This window comes from Rhinatrema bivittatum, chromosome 2, assembly GCF_901001135.1.
Source record: "Rhinatrema bivittatum chromosome 2, aRhiBiv1.1, whole genome shotgun sequence".
Taxonomy (NCBI): domain Eukaryota; kingdom Metazoa; phylum Chordata; class Amphibia; order Gymnophiona; family Rhinatrematidae; genus Rhinatrema; species Rhinatrema bivittatum.
The window spans coordinates 301,572,274-301,585,717 of record NC_042616.1 but is presented as its reverse complement, the minus strand read 5'-3'; the positions used below and the strand labels follow the sequence as shown (position 1 = coordinate 301,585,717).

The following is a 13,444-nucleotide window of genomic DNA, read 5'->3' as shown; positions in this document are numbered from 1 at the left end:
TTAAAAGTTTTATAACTGAAATTCAAATGTTATTATAGTTTATAGTTTATTAGATTTTTTATACCGCCGTATTGGCGTTAGCCTTCATAGCAGTTTACAAAATACAAATTAGAAATAACAATAAAACAATTCAAGAAAAGATGACAGCTAAAATTAATTAAAAGCACATAGAAATATTATAGCTGTACAAGTAAAGATAAAAATTATAGAATGCTATTCCTCAGTGTGGTTTTCAAGGGTAAAATTAAGACAAATTAAGACAAAGTAATAAAAACATACATTAAATATTACACTCATAAAACATAAAAGTTAGTTCTGCCTTTAAAATTGGAGTTTTTGTAGCGTTTGTCTTAATACCTGTAGCTAGCCTTACGATGTTTGATTATTTTCGAAATATGCACATTTAAAAAGCCAGGTTTTTAAGTCAGCCTTAAATTTTTTTTTGTCAATTGTTAGTCTCAAATCTGTTGGTAACTCATTCCACAGTTTGGATCCTGCAATCGATAATGCGCGCTCTCTCACTTGGCTCAATCTTGCCGAGCGAATTGTCGGTATAGATAGCAAAGCCTTGTTTGCCGATCTTAGATTTTTTTGTGGTACGTGTAGTTTTAAGGATAAGTTCAACCATTCAGTTTGTTCTCCATATAATAGATTACTTCAAGTTAATCGATTCTTAGTATAAGACTACTGTTTCTATTTATTAATATGACTTTTTAATCATGTTTTGCTTCTAGATTTTACACATAGTCCATGAGGTCAATTTTAAAAGAGTTGTTTGCACAATAATGCCCACATATGCACATATGTGGCCCGTGCACAAGCAATGCAGATTGTAAAAAGCTACATATTACACGGGTATGTACCTGTGCATGCATGAGGAATAAGGAGGCAGAAAAGGGCCAGGGATTGGTGGGGTATGGGCGTTCAAGGGTGGGGCCAACACATGCATAACTACGTATTTTAAAACCAAAAACAGATGCAAGAGTAGGCCTGATATCCGTGTAACTTTACTGCTGCTCCTGATGAGCAAGTCTGTAGATCTTGAGTTTTAGGACTTACAGGACAGGGAGAGGGGTCTGAGTCAATTGGACAGCGTGCAAGATGAAGAACCAAAGGGGTCTGTAAGACCTCGCTATTAACTGGACAAACTGGTAGACTAATTGGAAAACTGGGAATGTGCCTTTGTGAGCATGTTTTAAAATCTGCTTACATATGCGCATAAAAGCTGACAAACTCCCTTTGGAAGATACACATGCTAGCGTTGCTCAAGTAATCTCTTAAAATTATGAGCATACTTATGTGTATTTGGTGTATTTTAAAACATATGAGGTGAATTTTAAAAGCCCACCGTGTGCACCAGTTGGGGGATGTGTGAATTCTTATTTTAAAGTATGTCCAGATGCGCACATAACTGCCGCAGTGCGCACCTCTCAAAAGTTTTCAAAAAGGGGCGGGGTATAGCATGGTTTGGGTGAGGCATGGGCATTTTGGGGTGTGTACCTGAGATGTGTGTGTAAATACTTACACAACCTGCCTCCTAACTTTACTTCTGCTATGGATGCCGTGTAAGTTAACATTTAAAGAAAACTAGGCATATCTTCATGGTTTTAAAAGTTGGGGTTTACTGGGGGGAGTGAAGACTATCAAACCAGGGGGTGAACTGGGGATGAACTGGTAAAACTGGGAATGGCATCAATGTGTGCCACTTTTAAAATCCCCCAATTTACGTGGTAGAAGCAGGATTTTCACGCACATGTGCATGCCTGCTTGGTGCACATGTGTGCTTGGCTAGGCTATTTTATAACATGCTGTGCATATGGGTGTGTATGTTATAAAATGGCCACACCCCTGGACACAGCTCAACAAATGTGTGCTGGTTTGAAATTTACCATCCCTGTGCTCAAGTGTGTGCACAATATAAAATTCCATCATATCTTTGCCCATGTATGGGTGCATGTGCACTCATTTTTAAATTACCCTCTATATCTCAGCTTGGATTGCTCTAATGAAGGAGAAATAACTTCTAAGACCTAGTCAATAGTTTAGGTCAATAATAGGCATCCCCTTCAACGAGTTTTCTGGTAATATTTATTTCTAGGTGGTCCATATTCAGCCACTGGCCATCTAGCAAAGTTAGCCAGATAAACTTAATAGGTTAACTTTGTAGGAACATTCAGCAGTAGAGGCATGGTTCTGAATATCCCTGGCTATCTTAGACATTAGCCAATGTTTAAACTTAGCTCATTGCCTGTTCTACAGCTATCTGGCTATGTTGTTGGATAATGCTGAAAGCTGGTGTTTCTCCAGCTAACTTAGCTGGATCACTGACTCTGCCCTGGAATGCCCCCACTCCACCCTTAAGATAGCTGAATAACTATTTAGAAAGATAAAATAGCTAAATCCAGGGCAGTCACCACAATGAAATGTTTCAAATCCTGCAATGTCTTTGGCTGACTCCGAACTTAGATGGACAAATGGCAGCAAATATTGGTATTTAAGTGGTCTAACTCAGTGGACTAACACAGTGAATGTAATATTTCATTTCAATAATTCCAAAGATAATTTCAGTCTTGATTTTTTAGCTGTTGCCCCAGAGCATTCTAAGATTTGTAATGTTACTGTTTCAAAACAACAAAGCCAGGCTTCACAATCCTGGTGTTTTAGAGTATGTTGTAAGGGTATGTTATACAAGTGGAAGAAAATGCCATGGTGTCCACGTCCTATGGTTTTCCCAATTTATCTCTCTAGGAAGTCACCTTGAACAGCAGAATATGTGCTCTGATCATAGTCTATTAAATGAATGCTGTGAGATCGATAATAAATTATTATTGGGTTAATGTTTTCATAAAGCAAAATCAATATAAGCAAAGCTTTGTTATTGCAATTGTTTTTGCAGTTGTACTTACCCCACTGCTTTCCTGTAGCCACTGAGTTCCAAAATAACTATGTACAAAATTGTAACAAAAAGGAGAAGGATCATTTTTGGTAGGGAAGAAATGCGTAGAAATATTGCCAAGCTTAGGGTTCCCACGACACAGGAGAGGAAAGTGTAGTGGGCTGTATCACATGGCAGCTCATTCATGGTCCTGTTCACTCCACTTGGGGATATGATTACTATTGAACTGCTAGAATTCACAATCCACATCCATGGCATGCAGCTAACCTAAGAAAAAGACCAGCACATTTTAAAAGGAATATCCAGCTTAGAGTAACTCTCCCTGAGTAAAAATGCAGATTTTTGTCAGAATATTTATGGTGGTGAGCATGAGCATAAATGTATAGCACTTGATAAAAAAAAACCCCACTCAAATGTAATATCCCTTCTCTTGAGTATAATTCATTATCGATCTATATGTATACATACATACACTGTAGATCTCTCTCGCTATCTGTTCTTTCTATCTATCTATAATCCATGTCTATATACTAAATATTTTTAAATCATGTGTCATGTCCCCCAGGTCAGATACAGAAAGCAAACCCAGAGACTGTTTAAGGACAGAAAGGAATTAAAAAAATATATTTTATGTCTGAATGACTTTTCTTCTTTTACCTACTGTAAATTACATACATGCTGATAATAAGAATGAAGCATCTGAGTGGAAGAAAGGAATACTATGCTGTTTAGAAATATATTTAAAAATGCAATCTATTCTTGGAAATAATCTATCCTCGAATTTCCTTATATTTGATGGAAGGAAGGCCAAAATTAGGAAGCGACATAAATGAATACATTAGTTTATAATATACTTTTTCACTTAAGTAAACAGTTGAGCTGGTGCATTGCAATTACCCTCAGGATTCCAGCAATATTTTGGTCACCAGTATTGGAAGCTAAAATATGTTTACAGTATAAGAAAGGCCTGAAGACTTCTATGGTACTGAACCCTACTGTAGTTGACATTCCAAAGCTTATTCACTTACAGGTGAATTTTGAAAGTCCTATGCATTCCAAGGCTGGGAGATACGTGCACAGTTGGGGCCAGCGTGCACCACACAGTTTTTAAAGGGTACCCATGTATGCACATATCTCCCCCTACATGCACAAGTCAAAGGTTCAGAAAAAGGGGTGGGGCCTGGTCATGGTCTGTGTAGGGCTTGGGCATGTCAGGGGTAGGCCAAGAGATGGACGCACAAATACTTACGCAAGCAGGTGCACGCCGGGAGCCCCCGCTGCTTAACTTTACTATTTATTTATTTTATTTTATTTTATTTTTTTATTTTTATATACCGATGCTCCTGTATAATATACATATCGCACCGGTTTACTACTGCTATGGATGGCGTGTAAGTACAAAAACAAAAAATGATAGGCTAGTCAGCGGGGTTTTAAGGGTTGATGCTAACAGGGGGAAAGGGAGGCTTATACATTAGAGGGGTATGGAAGTGCTAATCCTAAACTGGGAATGAACTGGGAAAGCAAGGTATGGAGTCAGCGTGTGTGTGCACGTCCATTTAAAATTGCGCGCACATATATGCGTGTTCAGCTTATTTTATAATGTGCACATATACGAGCGTATGTTACAAAATGGTCGCATTTCTGGATGTAGACCTGCAAATGCACGTTCATGTGCGCAAACAGGCAGTTTCAAGGTTAGCATCCAGGTGGTTAATGTAATCCAGGTTATTTGGGGCTCCTAGTGCAAATAAAAGAGGATATTGAGGTTCTGCTGAATGATCTCTGTCAGAAATGGTTTATTTGGAAGTTATTCAGGAGATAGTCCATGTATATTTGGTTGTTTAATAAAAGAACTGCAAAAGGAAAAAAAGTTTACCATGTGAATTAGTGGTTTATTTTTTTTTTTTTTTAATTATTCAGACAACATACTGAGGTCCTGATTTATCAAGGTATTTTCCCATAGGCCCAGAATGGGAAAAAAAAAGCCTAAGTGAATCAGGTAGTGAATTTGTTTGGCTATTTGGTTTATAAAGATACTATAGCTAATTATATATTTAATATTTTACAAATGTATATTTTAAATCATGTATTTATGTATTTCTATTTATTTCAAGCCTTTTGCACTGTTAGCTCAGGGCAAGTTATATTCATGTACAGTAGGTATTTACCTGTCATGTGCTGACCCTTCCTGGTGCTAATATGAAATATTTAAGGTATGTTAAATGTGGATCGATTTTAAAGCTACAACAGGTTCCTCAGAGCAGTGAGGTTGCAAGCTTCCAGGTGGAACTCTGTGCTTTCAAGATACTATCATGGCATCATAATGTTGTAGTCAGCATCAAACCTTTCTTTTTTACCTTAAAATACAATGGCAATAAGTGGGGTACACGATTGTAGACACGGAAGAGCTGCAAGAAGTAAGGCAGTTAGGTGTTAACAGTAATCAATCTTAACCACAATCTCTGCTTCAGAGGTTCCCAAACCTGTTTTGGGGGACCCTTGGCCAGTTGGGTTTTCTGGATATCTTCAATGAATATACACGAGATAGCTTTGCAGGCATTGCCTCCTGGCTGCGGGCGCCCCAGCAAATGTTTGGGAACCACTGCTCTATTTAATCTGCAATGCTAAGGAGGAATGTGATGAAAAGGCTAAGGCGTGCACATTGACTAAGGGTTTGGGTGACATTAAGGCAAGCTTATGGGAGCACTCACTTGGAATGAATGTAAGGAATCTAGCTCAATGGGGAGAATGGTGATTTTGTCCCTTGTCCTCTTGCTAAGGAGATTATAGGAGAGAAGGATATGTGCATTTGAGTAAGAAGCAGGCCCCTGTTTTGGGAAGAATGAGGAACTTTTACTCATAGGCCACTAGACCAAAGCTGGTTTGAGTTCCCTTAACAGGAATATGGCCACAAGAATGAGGAAACCCCTGCTTGCTTGGTATTTACTAGAGATGTGAATCGGAACCGGAATTGGTTCGGTTCCTGTTCCGATTCAAATCTTATAATTTTTATCGTCCGGCCCGATTGCTTTTTGTTTATCGGCTGTGCCCGATCCGATAAGCAAAAAACCCACCCTGACCCTTTAAAACTGACCACTTAGCCTCCCCCACCCTCCTGACCCCCCAAAAACGATTTAAAATTACCTGGTGGTCCAGTGGGAGCGCGGGGAGCGATCTCCCGCTCTCGGGCCATCGGCTGCGCTAATAAAAATGGCGCCGATGGCCCTTTGCCCTTACCATGTGACAGGGTATCTGTGCTATTGGCCGGCCCCTGTCACATGGTAGGAGCACTGGCTGGCTGGCGCCATCTTTAAAAATGGCACCGGCCATGCACCCCCCCCCACCCCCCCATATCCAAAGAAAACATATCTCATCAAATTTGTAGGAAAATAAAATCCTTTCTAAATTTAACTTTTCAAAACATTTTTTTTTAAATTATAAACCTGGGTGGGAGAAAGGGGAAGGATACAATAGAGACTAAAAGTGATATGAACCAAAATGATCCAGGAACCTGAGCAGTAAAGGTTCTTGCAGCCTTAGGGGGGCAGGGTGCTGTGGTGTGAGCTGCAGGGCAAGAGCAGCTGTTATCCAGATGATGGTAAAAATTCCCTTACATCAAGCTTGGATGTCTGTCACATTTTAGCACAGCCGCAGCAGAGCTCCGTCCACGGCCCCATGCAAGCCGAGTTCAGTAAGAGGAACAGGTGCTCATTCCACAGAGCCAGCCTCAGAAGCTCAGGGTGGCTAAGCAGGATGTGTGACAAGATATGGGACAGCACGCTGGCCTTCCTCCCATTCCACATTAACGTAATCTTCAGGGCCTTCATTGTCTAGTTTGGATTGGAGAGGGGGGAAGGGAAGGTGGTTGGGGTGGGGAAATATAAGAGGAGGAGAAGAAGGGGCAGAGGCTGGTGGGTGTCCTCAGGGTTAGGGGTGAGTGGCCCAGTGGCCTCAGTGCCTGGTGCTGCCAGCCATGGGATAGCAGCTTCAAGGCCAGGTGGAGCAGGCAATGGCATGGCAGTGGGTTCAGGGCTGGGTGGTACAGGCGGAGGTGGGGAAGTAGCCACCAAGCTGGCTCCTGGAGCTGATGGTTGGGCTCGGAAATCTGGTAATTGGGCCAGCTCTTCTTCTTCCTCTGAAGAGCTGGTGGTCTCTGTAAAGAGTTAATGAAGTGGTAGCTAAGTATGTATGGATGTCACTAAGCAGTATGGTAGAAATGTCTGGAGGGCTCCAGCTTTCCAGAATAATTAAGAAGTGTGTGCTAGAGGGTTCCTGCTATCTAAAAAGTTATCTAAAAGAGAGTTCTGGTACTGCAGAGCTCGTGTAGGTTGCAGGGTTTGAGCACTTTGCAAAGCTACTTCCTGTTAAGAAGGGGAAAAGGGGGATTTGAGAGTTATGTTACAAACTGACCCCTAGATTCATCAAAATGCTATAAATTTCACAGGAATAACACCTGTGATAAAAAAAGGGGTGGGTTAGGATAATTTTTGAGTTACTGCAATATGCTCAATTTTAGCACTTTGCATAGGTATTTTACTGCAACATTTTCACTTTACAGTTTGTGAAGTGTCCGGACAGGGATACTCCTGGTGAGAGAGAGAGAGAGGCTCTTTATAAGGTTCTCATAATAGTTATCTATTTATACCACTATAGGTGGGTCATCTAGTAACGTGAGGTGACGTTTTGGTGGTGGTCTAGGGTTTGGGGGGCAGTTTTACATGCACAGTCAGATGTACGAACAGCACATACACATCAGTGAAGATATGATGTGATTTGGAATGAGGAAAGGTTCACAAAGATAAGATTTCTACAGGGCGATATCAAGCTAAGGCGAGAGAACACTGTAGAAATCTCATCTTTGTGTAACTTTCCTCATTCCAAATCACATCAAATCTTCACTGATGTGTACTGTACTGTTTGTATGTCTGACTGTGCATGTAAATCTACCCCCCAATCCCTAGACCACCACCAAAACCTCACCTCATTACTAGTTGCCCCTCCTACAGTGGTATAAATAGTTGACAAATATGTGTGCCACCCCAGATGCTCTCTCTCTCTCATCTCTGCTCCATTCCAATCCAATCCACTCCACTCTTCCCCTCTCCTCCTCCCTCTCCCCTCACCGCCCGAAACGGGATTCACTATATTTATCGCAAATCCCGTTTTAGGCTTATCACACAGCTTAACCCCAGGAAAAAAGGCGTAGTTATTTCTGGCATTATAACATGCATTAAGCTATCAAACTCAACATTAAACATCCCTCATTTTCATAAACCCCACCCAAACTCCTCCCCTTCGGCAATTTTTTTGGAATTGGCATCTACAACGTGCAAAGTGAAAAATAACGCATGCATTATGGTGTGATTGCGGGCATTAATGCCCTAATGCGTTTTGATGAATGGCCCTGTGAGAGACGTAACAGGTGAAATAGGTTATTTGAGATGCTTTTCCAGAAATCTTGCTGGGCGCTGTTATAGAGAGAATTTTGGATGTAGAAGTGCATGCATAAAGACTTCCGTGGCCATCCAGAAGGAAGAATCCAAAAAGCAAAGGGGAAGATACTTGGAAATCAATTTTAACCATGTTGCCTCAAAGGCCTTGGGGTTAATATAGGATTTGTTTGGAGATCTTTTACCCTTCAAAGAAAGCTGTTTGAATAATGACTACTGATGTCATCCTTAGGAAGATGAAGCCCTCGTCCCACCCACTTGACCACATCCCATCCAATCTACTGTTCTCCATTCCTAACATCATCGCTAAACCGATAGCAGACATCATAAACTGCTCGTTCTCCCAAGGTCAAGTCCCTGACCAACTCAAGCTTGCTATTCTCAAGCCTCTCCTTAAAAAACCTAATCTTCCACCCACTGACCCAGCTAACTTCAGACCAATTGCCAACCTCCAAATGATTGCAAAAATCATGGAGAAGGTAGTAAACGGACAACTATCCGAATTCCTAGAAGAGAATGACATTCTAACCTCCAATCAATTCGGATTTCGAAAGTCACTGAACATTGAATCTCTACTAGCCTCGCTTTCTGATAACATCCTCATCAACCTGGAAAATGGTCAACCTTTCCTTCTCGTCTTACTGGACCTTTCCTCAGCGTTCGACACTGTGAACCATTCCTGCCTCATTCAGCGTCTAGCAGATATTGGTATAACAGGTTCAGCGCTCAACTGGTTCAAATCTTTCCTTGAAAACAGGCAATACAAGGTTAGGATTAACAACAAAGAATCACTCCCTATCAGATCAAAGCTGGGGGTACCTCAAGGATCATCCCTTTCACCTACACTATTCAATATTATTCTCCTTCCACTCTGCCATCTACTATCTAACCTCAAGCTAACACACTTCCTATACGCGGATGACATTCAGATCCTCATCCCGATAATGGAATCCCTCCACAAAACATGGTCTTACTGGAACAGCTGCCTTTCGGCAATCAAAAACATGCTAACAAGCCTCAACCTCGTGCTAAATACTAGCAAAACTGAAATCCTCATAATAGCTCCAGACAAGTGAACATAAGAACATAAGAACATAAGAAAATGCCATACTGGGTCAGACCAAGGGTCCATCAAGCCCAGCATCCTGTTTCCAACAGTGGCCAATCCAGGCCATAAGAACCTGGCAAGTACCCAAAAACTAAGTCTATTCCATGTAACCATTGCTAATGGCAGTGGCTATTCTCTAAGTGAACTTAATAGCAGGTAATGGACTTCTCCTCCAAGAACTTATCCAATCCTTTTTTAAACACAGCTATACTAACTGCACGAACCACATTCTCTGGCAACAAATTCCAGAGTTTAATTGTGCGTTGAGTAAAAAAGAACTTTCTCCGATTAGTTTTAAATGTGCCCCATGCTAACTTCATGGAGTGTCCCCTAGTCCTTCTACTATCCGAAAGAGTAAATAACCGATTCACATCTACCCGTTCTAGACCTCTCATGATTTTAAACACCTCTATCATATCCCCCCTCAGTCGTCTCTTCTCCAAGCTGAAAAGTCCTAACCTCTTTAGTCTTTCCTCATAGGGGAGTTGTTCCATTCCCCTTATCATTTTGGTAGCCCTTCTCTGTACCTTCTCCATCGCAATTATATCTTTTTTGAGATGCGGCGACCAGAATTGTACACAGTATTCAAGGTGCGGTCTCACCATGGAGCGATACAGAGGCATTATGACATTTTCCGTTTTATTCATCATTCCTTTTCTAATAATTCCCAACATTCTGTTTGCTTTTTTGACTGCCGCAGCACACTGAACCGACGATTTCAATGTGTTATCCACTATGACACCTAGATCTCTTTCTTGGGTTGTAGCACCTAATATGGAACCCAACATCGTGTAATTATAGCATGGGTTATTTTTCCCTATATGCATCACCTTGCACTTATCCACATTAAATTTCATCTGCCATTTGGATGCCCAATTTTCCAGTCTCACAAGGTCTTCCTGCAATTTATCACAATCTGCTTGTGATTTAACTACTCTGCACAATTTTGTGTCATCTGCAAATTTGATTATCTCACTCGTCGTATTTCTTTCCAGATCATTTATAAATATATTGAACAGTAAGGGTCTCAACACAGAACCCTGAGGTACTCCACTGTCCACTCCCTTCCACTGAGAAAATTGCCCATTTAATCCTACTCTCTGTTTCCTGTCTTTTAGCCAGTTTGCAATCCACGAAAGGACATCGCCACCTATCCCATGACTTTTTACTTTTCCTAGAAGCCTCTCATGAGGAACTTTGTCAAACGCCTTCTGAAAATCCAAGTATACTATATCTACCGGTTCACCTTTATCCACATGTTTATAACTCCTTCAAAAAAGTGAAGCAGATTTGTGAGGCAAGACTTGCCCTGGGTAAAGCCATGCTGACTTTGTTCCATTAAACCATGTCTTTCTATATGTTCTGTGATTTTGATGTTTAGAACACTTTCCACTATTTTTCCTGGCACTGAAGTCAGGCTAACCGGTCTGTAGTTTCCCGGATCGCCCCTGGAGCCCTTTTTAAATATTGGGGTTACATTTGCTATCCTCCAGTCTTCAGGTACAATGGATGATTTTAATGATAAGTTACAAATTTTTACTAATAGGTCTGAAATTTCATTTTTAGTTCCTTCAGAACTCTGGGGTGTATACCATCCGGTCCAGGTGATTACTACTCTTCAGTTTGTCAATCAGGCCTACCACATCTTCTAGGTTCACCGTGATTTGATTCAGTCCATCTGAATCATTACCCATGAAACCTTCTCCATTATGGGTACCTCCCCAACATCCTCTTCAGTAACACCGAAGCAAAGAAATCATTTAATCTTTCCGCGATGGCCTTATCTTCTCTAAGTGCCCCTTTAACCCCTCGATCATCTAACGGTCCAACTGACTCCCTCACAGGCTTTCTGCTTCGGATATATTTAAAAAAGTTTTTACTGTGAGTTTTTGCCTCTACAGCCAACTTCTTTTCAAATTCTCTCTTAGCCTGTCTTATCAATGTCTTACATTTAACTTGCCAATGTTTATGCTTTATCCTATTTTCTTCTGTTGGATCCTTCTTCCAATTTTTGAATGAAGATCTTTTGGCTAAAATAGCTTCTTTCACCTCCCCTTTTAACCATGCCGGTAATCGTTTTGCCTTCTTTCCACCTTTATTAATGTGTGGAATACATCTGGACTGTGCTTCTAGAATGGTATTTTTTAACAATGACCACGCCTCTTGGACATTTTTACTTTTGTAGCTGCTCCTTTCAGTTTTTTTCTAACAATTTTTCTCATTTTATCAAAGTTTCCCTTTTGAAAGTTTAGCACGAGAGCCTTGGATTTGCACACTGTTCCTTTTCCAGTCATTAAATCAAATTTGATCATATTATGATCACTATTGCCAAGTGGCCCCACCACCGTTACCTCTCTCACCAAGTCCTGTGCTCCACTGAGAATTAGATCTAAAATTGCTCCCTCTCTCGTCAGTTCCTGAACCAATTGCTCCATAAAGCTATCATTTATTCCATCCAGGAACGTTATCTCTCTAGCGTGACCCGATGATACATTTACCCAGTCTATATTGGGGTAATTGAAGTCTCCCATTATTACTGCACTACCAATTTGGTTAGCTTCCCTAATTTCTTTTAGCATTTCACTGTCCATCTCACCATCTTGACCAGGTGGACGGTAGTATACCCCTATCACTGTAGTCTTCCCTGATACACAAGGGATTTCTACCCATAAAGATTCAATTTTGTATTTAGTCTCATGCAGGATGTTTATCCTGTTGGACTCTATGCCATCCCGGACATAAAGCGCCACACCTCCTCCGACTGCTCCTCTCTGTCATTGCGATATAATTTGTACCACCGGTATAGCACTGTCCCATTGGTTATCCTCTTTCCACCATGTCTCTGAGATGCCAATTAAGTCTATGTCATCATTTACTGCTATACATTCTAGTTCTCCCATCTTACTTCTTAGACTTCTGGCATTAGCATACAAACATTTCAAAGTTTGTTTTTTGATTGTATTTTTATTCTGCTTTTTAATTGATAGGGATAAGTTAGAATTTTTTAGCTCAGGTGAGTTTTTAGTTACAGGCACTTGGACTACTTTTCTAATTATTGGAACCTCACTGTCGGGATGCCCTAATTCTAATGCATCATTAGTATCCTTTAAAGATACATCTCTCCGAACCATGCGCTGCTGAGCGACTGTCGGCTTTCCCCTTTGTTCTAGTTTAAAAGCTGCTCTATCTCCTTTTTAAAGGTTTGCGCCAGCAGTCTGGCTCCACCCTGGTTAAGGTGGAGCCCATCCCTTCGGAAGAGACTCCCCCTTCCCCAAAAGGTTCCCCAGTTCCTAACAAAACTGAATCCCTCTTCCTTGCACCATCGTCTCATCCACGCATTGAGACTCCGGAGCTCTGCCTGCCTCTGGTGACCTGCGCGTGGAACAGGGAGCATTTCAGAGAATGCTACCCTGGAGGTTCTGGATTTAAGTGCTCTCTATTCAACCCAACTAGTTCCACCCAACTCTCCTTCACATCAATCGACCACACGCCACAAGTAAGAGATCTTGGTGTACTTCTGGACAACCAACTCAACTTCACCAAGTTCATAAACAATACTACCAAAGACTGCTTCTTCAAATTGCAAGTCTTAAAAAAATTAAAACCTCTTCTACACTTCCGAGACTTCCGCTTGGTACTACAATCTATCATCCTCCCTAAACTGGACTATTGCAACTCACTCCTCCTGGGCCTGCCAGCCAACACCATCAAACCACTTCAGATGGTCCAGAACGCGACGACCAGAATTCTCACTAACACCAAAAAATGGGATCACATCACCCCTATCCTCCAAAATCTTCACTGGCTGCCTATAAAATTTAGGATACAATTTAAATCCCTCATGATGATTCACAAGGCTCTTCACAACATCTCCCCCCTCAACCTATCCTTCCAACTACAGCAACACATCTCCAATAGACCAATCAGAAGTGCATACCAGAACATGCTTCACACCCAGCCAACAAAACCCTCATTGAGGAAACGAGC

The 13,444-nt window shown here is 41.1% G+C and overlaps 1 protein-coding gene across 1 annotated transcript in view; it reads right to left on the bottom strand.

Moving 5' to 3' along the window:
• ADCY1 (adenylate cyclase 1) overlaps nucleotides 1-13,444 on the bottom strand; it is a 676,474-nt gene that overhangs the window by 107,648 nt on the left and 555,382 nt on the right. Inside the window, exon 16 of the mRNA XM_029587086.1 lies at nucleotides 2,907-3,163. Coding sequence (XP_029442946.1) covers nucleotides 2,907-3,163 — 257 coding nt within the window. The remainder of the gene's footprint in view (nucleotides 1-2,906; nucleotides 3,164-13,444) is intronic.